This window comes from Eschrichtius robustus, chromosome 11 (genome assembly GCF_028021215.1).
Source record: "Eschrichtius robustus isolate mEscRob2 chromosome 11, mEscRob2.pri, whole genome shotgun sequence".
NCBI lineage: Eukaryota > Metazoa > Chordata > Mammalia > Artiodactyla > Eschrichtiidae > Eschrichtius > Eschrichtius robustus.
In genome coordinates this window covers 105,312,692-105,328,980 of record NC_090834.1, presented here as the reverse complement: position 1 = coordinate 105,328,980, position 16,289 = coordinate 105,312,692, and the positions used below count along the sequence as shown (strand labels likewise).

General features: G+C 54.0%; 3 protein-coding genes across 6 annotated transcripts; 1 reads left to right on the top strand and 2 right to left on the bottom strand.

Annotated features, from left to right (window-relative positions):
• Positions 1-93: 93 nt before the first annotated feature.
• Positions 94-1,309, top strand: TMEM223 (transmembrane protein 223). The gene is made up of 2 exons (XM_068555241.1): positions 94-435; positions 863-1,309. Exons 1-2 carry the CDS (start codon positions 120-122, stop codon positions 1,153-1,155), a joined length of 609 nt encoding a protein of 202 aa, XP_068411342.1. The 5' UTR covers positions 94-119; the 3' UTR covers positions 1,156-1,309.
• An 83-nt stretch (positions 1,310-1,392) lies between these two features.
• Positions 1,393-3,655, bottom strand: TMEM179B (transmembrane protein 179B). 2 transcript variants are annotated; one of them, XM_068555239.1, is made up of 6 exons: positions 3,475-3,655; positions 2,811-2,913; positions 2,453-2,640; positions 2,238-2,369; positions 1,988-2,066; positions 1,393-1,742 (listed from the first exon to the last, which is right to left on the bottom strand). In XM_068555239.1, exons 1-6 carry the CDS (start codon positions 3,603-3,605, stop codon positions 1,581-1,583), a joined length of 795 nt encoding a protein of 264 aa, XP_068411340.1. In that variant the 5' UTR covers positions 3,606-3,655; the 3' UTR covers positions 1,393-1,580. The 2 variants fall into 2 exon arrangements, with proteins under 2 accessions (XP_068411340.1, XP_068411341.1); XM_068555240.1 differs by lacking the exon at positions 2,811-2,913 and having other exon boundaries at positions 3,510-3,652.
• A 40-nt stretch (positions 3,656-3,695) lies between these two features.
• On the bottom strand, positions 3,696-14,962 carry TAF6L (TATA-box binding protein associated factor 6 like). 3 transcript variants are annotated; one of them, XM_068555233.1, is made up of 12 exons: positions 14,823-14,962; positions 14,025-14,085; positions 12,262-12,421; positions 11,833-11,919; positions 11,015-11,165; positions 10,809-10,859; positions 10,149-10,243; positions 8,606-8,680; positions 8,244-8,464; positions 7,761-7,893; positions 4,624-4,752; positions 3,696-4,505 (listed from the first exon to the last, which is right to left on the bottom strand). In XM_068555233.1, the coding sequence occupies exons 2-12, from the start codon at positions 14,030-14,032 to the stop codon at positions 3,735-3,737; spliced, it is 1,881 nt and encodes a 626-aa protein (XP_068411334.1). In that variant the 5' UTR covers positions 14,033-14,085; positions 14,823-14,962; the 3' UTR covers positions 3,696-3,734. The 3 variants fall into 3 exon arrangements, with proteins under 3 accessions (XP_068411334.1, XP_068411335.1, XP_068411336.1); XM_068555234.1 differs by lacking the exon at positions 14,823-14,962 and adding an exon at positions 14,619-14,682; XM_068555235.1 differs by lacking the exon at positions 14,823-14,962 and having other exon boundaries at positions 13,971-14,044.
• Positions 14,963-16,289: the final 1,327 nt, after the last annotated feature.

Genomic DNA, 16,289 nt, shown 5'->3' with positions numbered 1-16,289 from the left:
GTCGCCTCGCCTCGCCTCGCCTCGCCTCGCCTCGCCTGGGGCTGGCAGATGGACTCCGAGGGGGCGGGGCGGGGCCAGCGGCAGGAAGTCCCGCCCCGGAAGCGGCGCCGCTCAGGGCCATGGCGGCTCCCGGGCGGCGGTGCGCTGTGCGGCTGTTCTCAGCGCTGCAGTCCCTGCCCGCGCGCCGGGCCCTGCATGACGCGGCCCCGCCACGGGACGTGCTGCTCTTCGAGCACGAAGGGGGTCGCTTCTTCGCCGTCCTCGGGCTGTTCTGCGCTGGCCAGGGCGTCTTCTGGGCTTCCTTAGCCATTGCCGCCTTGGCCCGACCCCCGGCCCCCACTCGGCCTCCAGACGCCGAGTCCCCAGGCCGCGGCCGCCTGGACCTGCGCTCCGCGCTCTGGCGCTACGGCCTTGCCGTCGGCTGCGGCGCCATCGGTAAGGTGTGGGCTGCCTTCCCGGCATGGGTCGAGGAGGGCGGGCACAATCCTCTCTGCTTGGGCAAGAAGACTAAGGGGCTCCCGACCCTCCAGGATGGGCAGGCCACCCTCATAGGTGTGTGGTAACGCTGGAGTTGGACGTCCCCGAGCGCCAAGCCCTCATACAGGTTCAGGCTGAAGTCTGCCTCTCACTCTGTGACCTCGAGCGAGTTAGTACTTACGCTCTGGACCCTGTTTTAAAATGGGAATGAACATCTATTAAGGCTGTTGGGAGGAATGACTAATACATGATTGGGATATAAGAGGAGCTCAGTAAATGTTACTGTCATCACAATTTTTTTTTTTTTTTTTTTTATTCGGGGGCACACTGTAAGGGTTGCTTCTTAGCTCTCCAGGGAAAACCCCAATCTTTGCTCTTCCTGCAGGTACTCTGGTACTTGGTGCTGGTCTTCTCTTTTCCCTCCGCTCTGTGCGCTCAGTGATGCTGCAGGCTGGAGGGAAGCAAGTAACCCTCACCACTCATGCCCCCTTTGGCTGGGGTGCCCACTTTACAGTGCCCTTGAACCAAGTATCCTGCATGGCCCACCGGGGTGAAGTCCCTGCCATGTTGCCTCTGAAGGTCAAAGGCCGACGATTCTACTTCCTCTTGGACAAAGCTGGACATTTCCCCAACACGAAGCTCTTTGACAACACTGTGGGTGCCTACCGTAGCTTGTGAAGAAACCACCTCAGGTCATTCACCCCTCCCAGAGGGGAATCAAAACTGAACCTTAGGGATGGGGTGACAACCAGGGTCACACAAGAGACCCAAAATTCATTAACAGCAAATAAAGGAGCAGTCATCCCAAGGGCAGCTACCTGTCAGTACCTCAGAGTTTTGATCCGTGTCTGTTTTGCCTTCACTCCTTACTCCCATCCACCCTACCTACAGTGCTTTACACCAAGAACTCAGTACTGAGATGAAGAAAGAAAGTAATATAATACTTCGGTACAAAAACAGCTGTAGGAAGAGGGGGTCTGTTAATCATGTTTCCCTCCTGGAGGGAAAACTCAGGTTCCCAGCCGTGTGGGCCATGTGGGGGCAAGAGGACTGCAGGCACTTGGGCACGGAGTCTGGCGGCAGGAGTACTCTTTGGTTAGTCTTCAGGAATGGGAAAGGCGTGACCCAACAAGAGCATCTGTCTCAGAGCTCCACACAGGGTCCCCCCTCTCCAGAGGCCGGTATGGGGTGGCTTCAGACTTCCACTGCACGACCTGGAGCACCAAGACCACGCACCACAAAACCAGATTCACCCAAGAAGAGGTCTGTGGGAGACAGGAACAGGAGTGTGAGGAGTGGGCCCATCTCGAATCCAGTTCCACCCACATACCACTCTTAGCTGTTCACTGTCAGGCCGTCAAGCCTTCAGCTCCTCTCAGCCCCTCACTGGTGGGCCAAGCTCAGAGTACACTGGTGAGCACTCTTACAACTACAGATTGTGTTATATGATTCATTATGTGAATCTGTGTATCCCTCAATCTCCACCGTCTTTCATATCCCAGGACCTCACTTCAGCATTGTGTAGGTTGGAGTAAAACTGCAGAGTGGTTCCAGGGGGTATCCATGGAGTTTTCTGGGCATCAGAGCAGCTGTGAGGTCAAAGAGACAGTTGTGAGGAAGGGGAGACATACCCCCCTAAATACCCTTGTGCTCCAGTGCCCCTTTGAGAACTGATGGGGATATAAAACGGGGTGTAAAGGATCCCCTCTACAGAGGGAAGGTAGTCAGCCCCAGCCAGGCTTCCCTCCCCCTCCCATTACCTAGTTATGTTCAGGGAGATGATGGATTTGCAGAGGGAACTGGTGCCAAATCGAAGGATACAGGCAGACACTAAGACCAGGAAGATGGCTATAGCTGAGATGGCCAGTGCAATGCGGAGCCCTATCGGGCCTCTATAAGGAGGGAGAGAATAAACCTTGTGGTTGAGGTGGGACTCCTCCCACGTCAGCCCCCGGCCCTCAGAGTGGGCAGTCACCTGTGGCAATCCTCGATGCAGCTGCTGTAGACCCAGAAGAGCAGAAGCAGGAGACAGTAGAGGGCCAGCAGGCCAGAGGCCCCAGCCACAAAGTAGCAGAGAGATGGGGCCGAGGGTCGGGACAAGGCCAGGGAGGAGCCATTCAGGGCAGCCACACCATACAGGGGACAGTTGCCACTGAAGGAGCCCTGTGGAAAGAAGCTGCTGAGTCCTAGATTTCAGGCTAGTGACTCTGGGTGCAGGCTCATGGCAGGTGTTGGGGATAATCTAGACCAGGGCCACCCTAGGGAGTTACTTGCGCATTGTCAGTTCCTGTTTCTGGGCCAGTAGATTAATGAGTCTGCTGGGGAAATCAAACCTGCAGTGAGTGGCCAGAAGGATCAGGAAATAGGCGGTAGTTATAAAATACAAAGAGCTTCAGAGGTGCCTCACAAGTTCTGGTCTCCCCTCGTGCAGAAATCCTAGAGTAGAACCAGAACTGTGTGACCTTCAGCTATCTCCGATGTTTTCTGATCTGTAAAACAGGCGTAATAGCGCCTACTTATAGGGATTAAATGAGCCTGTTCATTAACATGATTGCCTGGCTGCGATGAACACTCAGCCTAAACTTTTGGCTTCTGCTACATCACTATTTTGCCATTTAACACATTCTGTTGCAACCATTCGGTAGTCTGATCATCTCCACTACACTAAGCTTTATTTCTTGGAGTAGCTTAGCACAATAGTGTCTGATTTAGGGGGGCCTGGGCCAACTTGTTTCACGGCCAGGGTGAGGTTATGCAGAGGGAGTCACCAGGCCGGGCTATATTTGATGCTGTTAAGACTCTCCTGAGGACTCGTTCCTTTGCCCAGAGTATGACCTGGGCGGACGGATCGACAGAGCGCGTTTACCGCCGATGCAACGCCGCCGACGACCAGCCTCACCCGGCCCACCAGCTGAGAGGAGCAGCGCGCCAGAACCCCGCCGGCCCGGACAGCAGCGGACTCTCCGTGGCAGGATCGGCCTGCCCGCCCCCGCTTACCCGGCCCGACGGCCGGCCCCGTCCCGCAGCCGCACCTGGGTCCGGGTCAGCGCCGCGGCCGCCACGGCTCCGCATAAGAAGGCGGTAGCGAAGAACACGAGCTCGACGCGCTGCAGCCAAGGCAGAGCCATGGCTCCCTCGCCACCAGGAAGCGCCGCCGTGGGAGCCAACCGCCCAAGCCCCGCCTCATCCGGCGCGACCCACGAGCGCGGAGACGTCACTTCCGGGCGCGGGATTTATTCACAGAGGCCAGCGCCGCCTCAAAGCGGCAGGTACAGCGAGTAGTCCGAGAGCGCCCAGCGGCGGGCCGGGCGGCCGGTGCGGCCGATCATGGGCAGCTTCTGCACGTAACGAGAGGCCGGGCTGGGCCCGTACGGCGCGGGGAAGGCAGTCTGGAAGAGGCGCCCGCGGCATCGCCTCCCTGCTTGCCGCCCGGCGATGATGAAACGGAAGTGAGGGGCCCCGCGCGGGGCGAAACGGCTCTTCTGGAAGACGTCGCGGGTGCCGGCGCCCGGGCCCTGCTGCCGGGGCGCCCCACGCGCCCGGTGCACGCGCGGCAGCGGCCTGCTCTCAGAGGCGGCGGGCGCAGAGGCCGACGGGGGGCCTCCGCCCCGGGGGCTCTCGTCGCCCTGCGGGCTGACCATGGCGTTGGCGGTCAGCTGCGGCATCTTCCGCACCGAGTCCGGGGCGGCCGCCGGCTCCTTCTTGTCCCCAGGCGGTCGCGGGGCCGTGGGCGCGGGCTGACCCGTGCCAAAGCGGGTGGCCAAGCTGTCACCGAAGAAGGCGTAGAGCTCCCGGTAGATGTCCGCCAGGGTCACCGAAGCGTAAGGAGCCTCCGGCCCCGCGCCTCCTGGCGGCAGCGGGAGACCAGACCCAAAGCCTGGCTCTGCGCTGCCCCCGGAGGGAGACTCCTGCAGGAGAAGGCTGTCCCAGGGCAGGTCGTCTGAGCGCCGGCACCCCCTGCTGCCTTGCCCACCCCTGTTGGGCTCTGCTGCCTGGGCCTTCATCTTCAGCAGTCGTTCTACGGCCACCTGCAAGAGCAGAGGGACTAGGATACGAGGACCCTGGGCCTGTCAAGTGTCCCAGAGCAAGCCAGCTGAGCTGCTGTGCTCACGCAGGGAAGAGAGGCTGGAAGGGGCGGGCACTCACCAGAATGGCTCCATAGACTTTGTGCCCATCCGCTTTAACCTGGGCATTGGATACTGAATAATCATCTAGCACAGCCTGCAAATTTGTCCAGTAAGTGGACAGGTGTGGGTACAGGACTCGCTCTACTGCCTGGAAGGGAGAGAAGAATGCAGTGAGTGCCTCTTTTTTGCTTATTGCCTCCCAGGTACCATTTCCCCTGAAAGATCTGCTTTTATCTCCGGTACTGAATTTAGGGCTCAATCCTAAATTCCCTGCTTGGCATATTCAGCCAACGTTTGGAAGCTCCTGGACGCCCAAGCCTTAATTAAGCACTGGGAACAAAGATCGGGTACAAAGACATACAAAACAAATACAAAGTGACCCCACTATCACTGACATATGTGCCAAAGGCTAAGAGGGTATAAGTAATGCCCCTTGGTAACAGAGAAATTTAGTGGCCAACTGCTACCCTATACAGCCAAGTAATGTCCTGGCGTAGATGTAACCTGGAACTCAGTTCAAACCACTTGTGCAAAAACAAACAACTGATCAGAGACCTGGACTCTGATTATATAATTTTAAATCCTATGTTTAATTTAGGTGAAAGCAATTAAGACTTCACAGAGCAGGTGACGTCTGTGACAGGCTTAGATGGATAAGTTCTTTGGTTAGCCACAGACTGAGAATTTGAAAATGTTGATAAAATTAACAAGTTCCTAGAAAAATAAAACTTAATGCTGATTCAAGAAAGATGAAAGCTTGGGACTTCCCTGGTGGTCCAGCGGTACAGAATCCGCCTTACAATGCAGGGGATGCGGGTTTGATCCCTGGTCAGGGAACTAAGATCCCACGTGCTGCGGGGCAACTAAGCCTCTGTGCCACAACTACTGAGCTCGCGCGCCTCGACTAGAACCCACGCGCTCTGGAACCCACGTGCCACCACTACAGAGCCCACACGCCCTGGAGCCTGCACACCACAGCTAGAGAGAAGCCCGCGTGCTGCAACGAAAGATCCCGCCTGCCACAACTAAGACCCAACGCAGCCAAAAATAAATTAAAGAAAGAAATCTTTAAAAAAAACAAAAAGAAATATGAAAGCTCAAATAATTCTGTAACCATAGTAGTTAAAAATAACCACAAAACACCATGCCAGAATTTACAGTCTACAGACATTCAAGGAAAAGAGCGTCTCAATAAAATAAAATAAAATTTAATTTAAAAATATAAAGTATAAAAAATAAATACTCCCTCCCTACCTCATCCCATAAAGCCAGTATAACCCTGATACTAAAACCATGTAAGGACAGTACGTGAGGAAACTTAATGATTGATTTCACTCATAAATAGAGAGAAATCATTTAAAATTTTAGTAAAGGGCTTCCCTGGTTAAGAACCCGCCTGCCAGTGCAGGGGACACGGGTTCGAGCCCTGGTCCAGGAAGATCCCACATGCCGCAGAGCAACTAAGCCCGTGCGCCACAACTACTGAGCCTGCGCTCTAGAGCCCACGAGCCACAACTACTGAGCCCATGTGCCACAACTACTGAAGCCCACGCACCTAGAGCCCGTGCTCCACAACAAGAGAAGCCACCGCAATGAGAAGCCCGCGCACCACAGCGAAGAGTAGCCCCCGCTCGCCGCAACTAGAGAAAGCCCATGCACAGCAACAAAGACCCAATGCAAACAAAGATAAATAATAATTTAAAAAATAATAATAAAATAAAATTTTAGTAAAGCCAACAGTATATAAAAAATGTATTATATTCCAATAAAAGTTTTGCATTTTTTTAAAGACTATACCATGACTAAATTGAGTTTATCCTAGAAATGTAAAGATGGTTTACTATTAGAAAATCTATATAGGGAATTCCCTGGCAGTCCAGTGGTTAGGACTCAGCGCTTTCACCGCCGGGGCCGGGGTTCATTCCCTGGTTGGGGAATTAAGATCCCACAAGCTGTGTGATGCAGCCAAAAAAAAAAAAAAAAAAAACACTATGTATACAATTAATCACGTTAACAGATAAAAGCAGGAAAACCTTAGGATCAATTCAAAAGATACCGAAAGACCAGGGCTTCCCTGGTGGCGCAGTGGTTGAGAATCTGCCTGCCAATGCAGGGGACACGGGTTCGAGCCCTGGTCTGGGAAGATCCCACATGCCACGGAGCAACTGGGCCCGTGAGCCACAATTACTGAGCCTGCGCGTCTGGAGCCTGTGCTCCACAACAAGAGAGGCCGCGATGGTGAGAGGCCCGCGCACCGCGATGAAGAGTGGTCCCCACTTGCCGCAACTAGAGAAAGCCCTCGCACAGAAACGAAGACTCAACACAGTCATAAATAAATAAATAAAAGAACGTGAATTTCTTTAAAAAAAAAAAGATACCGAAAGACCATTTGATAAAAGTTAACATAAAGTAATAATAAAACTAAGAATATTATTTCCTTAACCTGAAGAAGGTATCTTAGATCTATAAACACACAAAGTAAACATCAGCCTAAATAGGAAAGGTTACTGTTAACACTTTTTTTAAAATTGGAAATGAGACAAGGATGCCCATTATCATCATATGTAAAATGATATTAGTGATCCTAACAGTAAAATAATAAAAAGAAATTAAAGGCATTAGGTTTGGGAATTCCCTGGTGGCCCAGTGGTTAGGACTCCACACTTTCACTGCCAAGGGCCCAGGTTCGATCCCTGGTCAGGGAACTAAGATCCCACAAGCCATGTGGTGTGGCCCAAAAAAAAAAAAAAAGAGAATTCAAAATAAATAAAGGCATAAGTTTTAAAAAAGACAAAGCTGTCATTATTTGCTCATGATATGATCTACCTTAAAAACCCAGAATAATCCACAGTTAAAAATGATAGTTTAATAAAGTAGCTGAATCAATACACAAGTCAATTGTGTTTCTATACACCAGTAAGAAATTAATACCATGAAAAGAAGACACCATTACAACAGTATCAAAAATAGCAAGAATCTAGGAATAAACTGAATAAAGTATTTGTAGGTTCTCTTCAGGGAAAATTATGAAAGGATCCTGAAAGACAGTGAAAGACCTAAAAAAATGGAGAGAGATGACAGGTTCTTGGACAAGAAAGACTCTCTAACTACAAATGGGAGCTCTTACAGCTCTGCGAGAAAAGCCAGGGTCCTCACCTTCCAGCCAAGGGCATGCAGCCCCACCACAGCCCCGTAGTGAGAGCAGAGAGGCCTCACAGGATCTGCCAAGACCTTCTGCAGGGAGAGCAGGATCTGCTGATAGAGGCCACTTACAAGGTCCCCATGAGTCCTGCGGGAGCAACATTCAGTCAGGGGAATGAGGCACAGCACTGCCCAGCTGGACTCAAGTCCCAGCACACAGAGAAAACAGCACCTGTATGGCACACTGGGGTGAGTGAAAGAGGCGTCTGGGCCGAGAGGCCCAGGACCTGAGGGCTGACGGACCAAACCCCTGGCACGTTCATCACCCATGTGTAGAATCCCCGGGTGCCACGGCACACCAGCTCGGAAGATCGAAGGGAAGAGGCTCCCAACCTCTCAACAGAGAGCCTCAAAGCCAGAAGTTTCACCCCATCTACCCCAACCCACTCAGCTCTGCAGCAGTCCTGCCCTTTGATCAGCACTAGGCCCAGCAGCTACCAGAAGATGTGGCTGAGCAGGAGGGCAGCTCCATCCCGCAGAGTCCAGTGGTCATTCAGCGGGTTGATGGAGGCAGCCAGTGGCTCCAGGACACAGTAGAGGACACTGCCTACCAGGGAGCGGACATAGGGCCCCAGGCAGAGGTGTGGGTTCCGAACTAGGCTCCGTGCCACTTGCAAGAGCCGGTGTAGCTGCTCCAGGTCGTGGCTTACAGATTTCACCTGTCGGGAGGAGAGGGCTGCTTAGGGGGACACAAGGGCGCACAAGAGCCTGCTCTTCTGGTGGCACCTGCCGTGAGCCCCACAGGCTGCTGCATCATCTCCTCCCCACGAAACATCCTCCCCTGCAGTCTGGTCACTTACCCCACTGACCACATAAACAAAGTACGGCAGGAGCGCTGCGATCTTCGAGTTGGTCTGCAAGTCCTGGAGAGCAACCTGAAATGGAAGGGGCCACACTGCACGGTCCACCAGCCCCAAGTATAAACTGACATTTCTTTTTAAAGAACAATTTAGCACCTATGTAGTAAAATTTTAAACGTTCAAACTCTGTGACTCAGCAATTCTACAAATCTAACCCACTACAAGAGAAACCCACTCACACATACCCACATACAAATAGCACTGTCTGTAATGTAATAATAAACTGAATACAACCTAAATGTCCAACATATTTTTAACTGAGTAAAGCAGTTATTCTAAAACCAGACGTTTAGTATAATACCACTGGTTGATGGTAAACTATGTATAGTTTATACATACAAAAAAAAAGGTGAGTGAGTGATTCTACAGAATTTCACTTTCTACTTTGTATGATTTTATATTACAGTACTTCTATTATAAACATATGCTGGTATTACTTTTTTTTTTTTTTTGGCTGCGTCGGGTCTTAGTTGTGGCGTTAACTGCTCCTCCCTAGTTGTGGCGTGCGAGCTGAGTAGTTGCAGTACATAGGCTTAGTTGCCCCGTGGCATATGGGACCTTAGTTCCCTGACCAGGTATCGAACCCATGTCCCCTGCATTGGGAGGCGGATTCTCAACCACTGGACCACCAGGGAAGTCCCCTGGTCCTACTCTGATAAGCAGAAAAAAGAGAGTAGGTAAATGAGTAAAACCATCTTAGCCCTGAACCTCCACCACCTGTGCCCTTCCAACTCTTCTGGATAAAGACCCTAAGTTCAGGTTCTGTGAAAGCGGACAGCAGCTAGTGAGGAAGGAGCTCAGCTCCCAGGCCCCACGTCCAGCCACTGCACTGTTGCCTGGGGACCAGCAGCCAAGTTTCTAAGGCAGGGAAGTATAGTAACAACAGTCCTAACTTTGCAAGGGAAGTAACAGCAGCAGCCAGACATGGAAGATGTAAAACCCTCAAACAGAGAGAGGCCACATGGTCAAGCAGACCACCAAACTAGTCCTCGTCTGACTCTGGACAGAAGAGGCCTGGCACGGGCACCGTCCAGCGGGCCCTGTGGAGCCCAAGAGGCTAAGGCAGCAGGGCTGGCATGAGGTCTGGCCAGGCACCCTAACCTGGCTCCCTCTACTTCCTCTTCTCCTTTCCCTCTCAAGTCCAGGCAAATGAAAGCTACCACGTGGATGCCCCGTGTGGCTCCAGGTCAACAGATGCCCCAAAGGGTGGGCCCTGGATTAAGGCGTGGGGAGGCTGACCACCTGAGCCCCCCACAGGGCCCTGCTGAGCTGCCCATTCCCTAAGGAACAAGGGTTCCTACTAGAGCAGGCAGAGGAGTCAGCGCTGGCAGAGGGCCAGCCACAGAGCAGCACGCCGCCACCACGAGCAGCTTCTGCCCACATCAGTCACTCGGCGTTCAGAGGACAGGAGGAGGCATCTGAAGGAATTCCACGAGGATCTGGAAGTTGGACTTTGTGCCCCAATTCAGGCCCACGTGCTCACCTTCATCAGCTGTGGATCATTCCCCAGCACAGCCCGAGTCACTTGCTGGTAGTACTTGAGAAGGTCATCAGTCAGTGAAGACACAGCGCTGGGCACTGCCAGAGGGTGGGCAGAAGGTGGTCAGGGTGGAGCCCTGCCCTCTGCCAGCCTCCCCGCCTCCCCCCAGCAACCACCGCCATTCCCACACCCCCACAAGGAGCCCGTTCCGACAGGACGCCCGGAGCACAGAGTTGCCAGCCCCTCTGAGCAGCCCGCTCAGCCCTGACCTTGCAAGCTCCCCACGCCCAGCTCTGTACACTGCCTCCCACCTGCCCTCTGCTGGGCAGACGCCTGCTTAGTCCCTGAGTTCCAAGGTCATAAGCCTCAGGCTCTGTGAAGCTCCATTCAGCAGACCCTGGAAGTGTGACACCTCAGGGACCCCAGCAAGCTGCCCAGACTGCTGTACTAGCATCCAACATGGCATCACGATCGGTCTTAAGTCTGGGACGCTATCTCCAACCCTGAGGCCTCGGCGCAGGGAGCAGCACCCACGCAGGGCAGGCACCCCTCAGGCACGGAAAATTCTTGTCAGGTGAAGACTCAGAGGCGCAGAGGCACCACCCTCAGCTCCTAAGGGAGGGACGTCCAGGCAGAGGGCCCATTCCCCGCACTGCCCCTTACCCGATCCTTGAGGGGCCAGGTTCCCTTTGCCATCTAGGTAGGAGACATGAACTAGAACCAGAGCGGAGAGATGGGTCAGCCTGGGGTTCTGCCCCTTGTGATACCACCCACCCTTCTGAGTTCCGCCCCATCCACCAGCCAGCCCATCACCACTCCTCCGACAACCCAACTCCTGTGCCCACCCCGTGCAGGACCCCGGCGGTCACCTCTCACAGCTGTCTCGGCGCAGCCTTTGGGGATGTTGGTGGCCAGGGCCAGCTCCACCAGGTTCACCTCTCGGTCCTCGGGGAAGTAGAGCTCACCCTCCCTGGCAGGGCGCAGGGGCAGCGCCTCCTGGGACCCATAACCACACACAGCCTGAGTGAAGAGACGATTGGGCTGAATCCAGGGAGGGAAGAGGTGCTCTACCGACCAGGGCACGGAGCCTATGTTTGCGGGAAGTCCAGAGGTCCTGAGAAGAGGGGGGATGCCCGGGGATCCAGGCCCTTCACTGGGAACTTGGCTGGAGCATCCGGTATTCGCTGAGTCAAGGAGTAGAATGTGGTCCCTCCTCACGGATCCACGGGGACTCAGAACCCCACCCCAAGGCTGCTGGTCCTCCACCTCACCCGTGCCCAACTTTGAAAACCCTCTTCTCTTCTAAACATGATCTTCCTCCCTGGACCCACCGCCCCGGAACAGCTATGCAGGACATTCTAACCCCTACACTTGTGCTCAGGCCCCTCCCTCACCCAGAATGCCCTCTTTTCCTTGTGACTTAGTCTAATCCCAGCCTCCCTTTCAGGTTCAGCTCAAGTTCCATCTCTTCCAAGAAACCTTCCCTAACCTCCTGGCCTCCGTGGCCCCCTCTCCCTCTCTGAACTCCTGGCCCTTGGGGGCTGGGCCCGGCACATGTGCTGTGGTGGCTGTGACCTTCCCTCGTGTGTGCACTGGGTCTTCACATCTCGCTGCACTGCCAGCCCTGAGCTGGGCGTGCAGGAGGGCTCGTGCCAACTGAGCCTTCCGCAGCCGGCACCCCACTCACCTCCACACTGCTCCATCTGAGGGCCCTGTTGAAATCCTCGACAGTCAGCTTCCGCCGTTTGGTGTGTTTCATGAATTGAGAGCTATTCTGGGAGGGGAGGAACAGAGTCAGTCAAGCGACAGGGAACAGGGGGCAAACAACTCCCAACGTCACATCTCCTCCCTGTGACTCAGTTTCTCACGTGCAGGATGTGACCATGAACCTGCCTGGCCTGCCCAGCAGGTGTGTGGTAAGCAGCACACGAGGAGATGCCCAGCAAGCGCTTTGTTCGCTGGAAGCCCAGCTGGCTGGAAGCGGGCTCTGGAGAGGGCGGGACCGCCTCCACTGCATTCCCTCTGAGCAGGGAGTAGGTGCCTGACATATACTTGCTAAATAAACCGCTGGGGGAGGGGGCAGTCAAAGGGAGGGACAAGGAGAGGGGGAGTGTACCTGGGTGGCCTCTCTGAGACGGTAGCACACGTCCTCCGCGAGCAGGGCCGCCACCTCATCGCTCAGCTCCAGGCCTGTGCTCTCTGCCATGAGCCGGACGGACTCCCGAGGGATCTCCACGAACCGCCGCTCTTCTCGCTCCGACATGGCCCCGATGGAGCTGGGAGCAGGGAGGGAGGTGTGAAAGGCCAGCCCAGGCTCCCTCAGAGCCTGGGAGCCTGACTCAGGGCCCTCGAAACCAGTCTTGCTGCTCTCGCTCCAGAATCCCTGAACAAGGAGTCACAATGGCTCTGAGTGTCCAGGTGAGGAAACCTGAGGCTCAGAGCAAGAAACAGACTTGAGCTGGACCAGAGGGCAGACAGCAGTGCCACCTGAGAAACTGCCTGGCCTTGGGTTGCACAGAACTGGGTCCCAGCCCTGCTCTACCACCTCCGATGTGAACCTGGCTGAGACCCTCATCAGCCTGAGCCCTGGTAAAACAGTGGCAATAATCCCTGCGCTCCCTAACTCACAGGGTTGAGGTGAGGATGAAAGGAAATGAGGTAGGAGAAACTCAGGGTCTAGAACGCTACACAAATGGAAAATGTTACAATCACTACTAATAAACAAAAACTTCATGCCTTCTTCCTTCTGCTCCTTGCTACAACCGCTACGGACTAAACACTGATGAAAAGACTACTTTTACCCTGACAGTCCCTTGCTCAAAAGTCTTCAATACTTCTCCACCACTCATAAAAGGAAAGTCCCAACTCCCTGGCTCAGCATACCGTGTTTGGTCCCAAATCCCCACAGCTGATCAAGCTGACCCGTCCCCCCAGTAAGGCCGCCTCGTGTCTTCCAACCTGCCTTGCGCCCCACTGCCAGGGCTTGGGCTGGTCTGTCCCCCACCTTACTCCAAGCCCCCACACCCTCCTCTTTTCTTTCCTAAGGCAGAAGCAGTCTGTCCTTTGAGGTCTTCCTGCCCTATGTGCCATCTGGGACTGTCAGGCTTTTAGTAGCTGGGCTTTCCGCCCATGTGTCTGGTCTTCCCCTGTTTGGCTATGAGCCCTAAACGCAGGAACCTGCTCTTCCGTTCACAGGAAATGGCAGAATAAGAAGGCACGAAAACAGCAGCTGGTGACTACTCCAACAGCACAGCCCACAATTAGAAGGTTGGCCCTCACGGACCAAAGTGAGGCATCAGCACCATGGGCAGCGACGCCCACCCAGCTTCACAGTGACCCACCCAGGCACTGCCCCACCACTCCTCTCTGACAAGGCTCAGTGGGTCACCAGTGACCTCCAGGTCCCTAAATCCAGTGGGCACCCTACCTGGTCTCCCTGCAGCATTTCTCCCAATGGCTCCTCATTGCCTTTGGAATAAAAAACTAACCTGTGCCATGGCTCCAAGGCCCCGCATGCGTGGCTACATCTGCAAACACCTCTTTCCACTCTCTCGTGTTCTGCATACCCGTGGCCTCTTTCCATTTCCTCAAAAACACCTTATTTCAGGACGTTCATACATTGTTTCCTGCACTTGAAACGCTCTCCTCCTCTACCCCCAATCCCTTTGTCCAGTGAGCTCCTAGTCGCTCCTTCAGATCTCAGTCTCAAATGTCGCTTGCTCAGGGAACTCGTCTCAGACCCCCACCATGGGCCAGTACTTTACCTCCCAAAGCAGTTAACAGTTTGTAATTATATACTTGTGTAACTTTCCGATGAACACCTACCTCCCCACTAGATTGTAAGCTCCACGCCAGCAAGGATCATGCCTTTTTGCTCACCTTTGCATCCCCAGCTGTCAGGCACTGCGTCTGCACATAACACGCCCTCAATAAACACTTGCTGAAAAAACGAATAAAGAATAGCGATTTTTCTAAGCACATGCTATGCCTGAGGCATCGAGCTAAGTGCTTTATACGGCTTACGCCTCATTTTGTCCACATTAACAATGAGATAGGTATTATGTAATAGTATGTCTATTTCACAGCCAAGGAAATCAAAGCTCAAAGAGGTTAAATGTTAAATGACTTTCCCAAAATCATCTGGCGAGCACTACCTGGGTAGGAAGCAAGAACTCAACTATCGTTCTAATCATGAGGAGCGGCGGGCTGTGTGGGGAACAAGGCCTGGATTCCCAGCCAGGAGACTTGGCATTGGAAACCCGCCAATGGATAATTGTTAAGCTTCTTTCTCCACCTGTAAAATGGGAGCACGAAGTCCTGCCCACACGGAAGGCGCCGAGGGGTTTTCCCTGTTACGTGCCCACATTACAATCCACAAAGTCCGGGCTCCGACCAAGGTCTCCCGCTCTTCAACCTCCTCTCCTCCACATCCTCGGCCACTAGCCATACTGTTAACGAGGCGTGGGAACTGACCTCTACCGGTCTCCGTGATGCGCATCCTCCCACCCAGCCTCGCTTCATCCTAGATCTAGAGGTGGTGGGGTACGGGGGAGGAGATCAGAGGTTACCGAACTTGGGTCACGTGGTCAGCGAAGGGGGCGGGCCCCCAGCGGAGCTGGCTCCCAGGCCGGTGAGCGCGCGGCCCACAGCAGGACGGGCCTTCGAGGGCCTGCTCACCTGAGGGCTCCGGCACGGCGAAGGCGGTTACCGAGACGGCGGTAACGGTGACGGTGACGGTGGTGGCAGCGGCGCTGGCTCCCACTCACCCAGCTCGCCCTAATTCCCTCTCTCGGCGCTCAGGCTCCTCCCTCTACAAACACAGCCAATCGACGAGCGCCTTGAGGAGTTCCCGCCCACCAGAAGACTTCCCGCTACCCGATTGGCCACTGTGATGGCGCTGTAAAAGGCTCAGGGCGCCAGAGGTCACGTGAGGCTGAAGACTCGCGCTTCTTAAAGCAACAGCTCCTGAGAGCTTTGCCGGGTGTGTATGGTTCGGTGTACGTTTTAATAACCATGTTCTCGAGGAAAGCGTCCGCATTCCCTTGTCTACTCCTGAGTTTCAGAGCACTTGCATTTACACGAATGCACTGATGCTTGAGACTTTGGCGTCTGCGTTAGTTTTGCTGCCCGCTTGGTGGGGATCAGCTTACCTCTCCCACATCACCTGCCACTTCCCCTTCCGGAAGGTTGGATGGGGCTCTCAGTAGGTATTCTCTGCCGGCAAAAGGGTCTTCTGACTGGGCCAAACACACCCCGTGCAAGCTCTAGACTCCAGGGCTCTACCCATTCCGGCACCCTACCTCGTATCCTCCCCATTTCTGTCCAATAAGCCAAATATAAGCCCTCACCTACCTCGCACACTTCCCTGACCGTCTTAACACGCACACGCTTTCCCGAATTGGGACAGTTCTCAATTGAAAAGCAGTGGGCTTAGTGAGTCAGACCGACACGGGTTCAAACTCTGATACTGCTTTTGAGCAAATTACCTAAGTGCATTTCCCCTATCTACAAAATGGAGTGATAATACCCACCTCACAGGGTTATTGTAGATTAAATGAGATAAAATGTAGATTGACAGTTGGTAGTTGAATTTTCACTCACACATCACGGGGCGGACAGTGAATTAATTCCTTTATGTTCATCCAAGATGGGACCATTTGCAATGGTCTATTATAGAAAAGAGCTTTCTGTAGGGGAGCATGAATGTATACATCCTTGCCCTTCTCCCTCTCAAGGTTAGATGCTGCTGCTTCTAGAAAAGAAGATCCTCTGAGACCAGAGCTGAGAAGGCCAGATGGACGGGACTGGGGTTGCCATAGAAACACCACCTAAGGGGACTGTGGCCCTGCTGAGTCTCTTCCAGTCATATTCAGAATGATACTTGGAGTAGTTTCAGGACTGTGCTTGGTCACTGGAGTGTCTGCCCACCTACGCATGAAGGGAAGGGGGGGCTCCTCTAAGGTTCTGAGTCTGAGATCAGCTCAGATCTCCTGGCTGCTGGCAGACCTCCTTGCAAAGGTGTTATTGGTAGGGACAGCCACTGGCAACCTTGGCAGCGTGAGACAATGAAGAGAGGATGGCCTGCAGGCCTGTAGGATGCAGTAAAGCTGTATGTAAGCTGTCTGGGGCTGATGTGCCTCCAGC

What these genes read in the sequence shown, in the direction of transcription:
- TMEM179B (XM_068555239.1), bottom strand. Translation starts at nt 3,605, where the DNA reads ATGGCTCTGCCTTGGCTGCAGCGCGTCGAGCTCGTGTTCTTCGCTACC. An exon ending in CTTCTGGCCACTCACTGCAG is followed by an intron (nt 2,641 to 2,810) that starts GTTTGATTTCCC and finishes TTCTTTCCACAG; the next exon opens with GGCTCCTTCAGTGGCAACTG. An exon ending in TGCATCGAGGATTGCCACAG is followed by an intron (nt 2,370 to 2,452) that starts GTGACTGCCCAC and finishes CCCTCCTTATAG; the next exon opens with AGGCCCGATAGGGCTCCGCA.
- TAF6L (XM_068555233.1), bottom strand. An exon ending in CGCCGAGACAGCTGTGAGAG is followed by an intron (nt 10,860 to 11,014) that starts GTGACCGCCGGG and finishes CTCTGGTTCTAG; the next exon opens with TTCATGTCTCCTACCTAGAT. An exon ending in CTGCTCAGCCACATCTTCTG is followed by an intron (nt 7,894 to 8,243) that starts GTAGCTGCTGGG and finishes TTGCTCCCGCAG; the next exon opens with GACTCATGGGGACCTTGTAA.
- TMEM223 (XM_068555241.1), top strand. Translation starts at nt 120, where the DNA reads ATGGCGGCTCCCGGGCGGCGGTGCGCTGTGCGGCTGTTCTCAGCGCTG. An exon ending in CGTCGGCTGCGGCGCCATCG is followed by an intron (nt 436 to 862) that starts GTAAGGTGTGGG and finishes CTCTTCCTGCAG; the next exon opens with GTACTCTGGTACTTGGTGCT.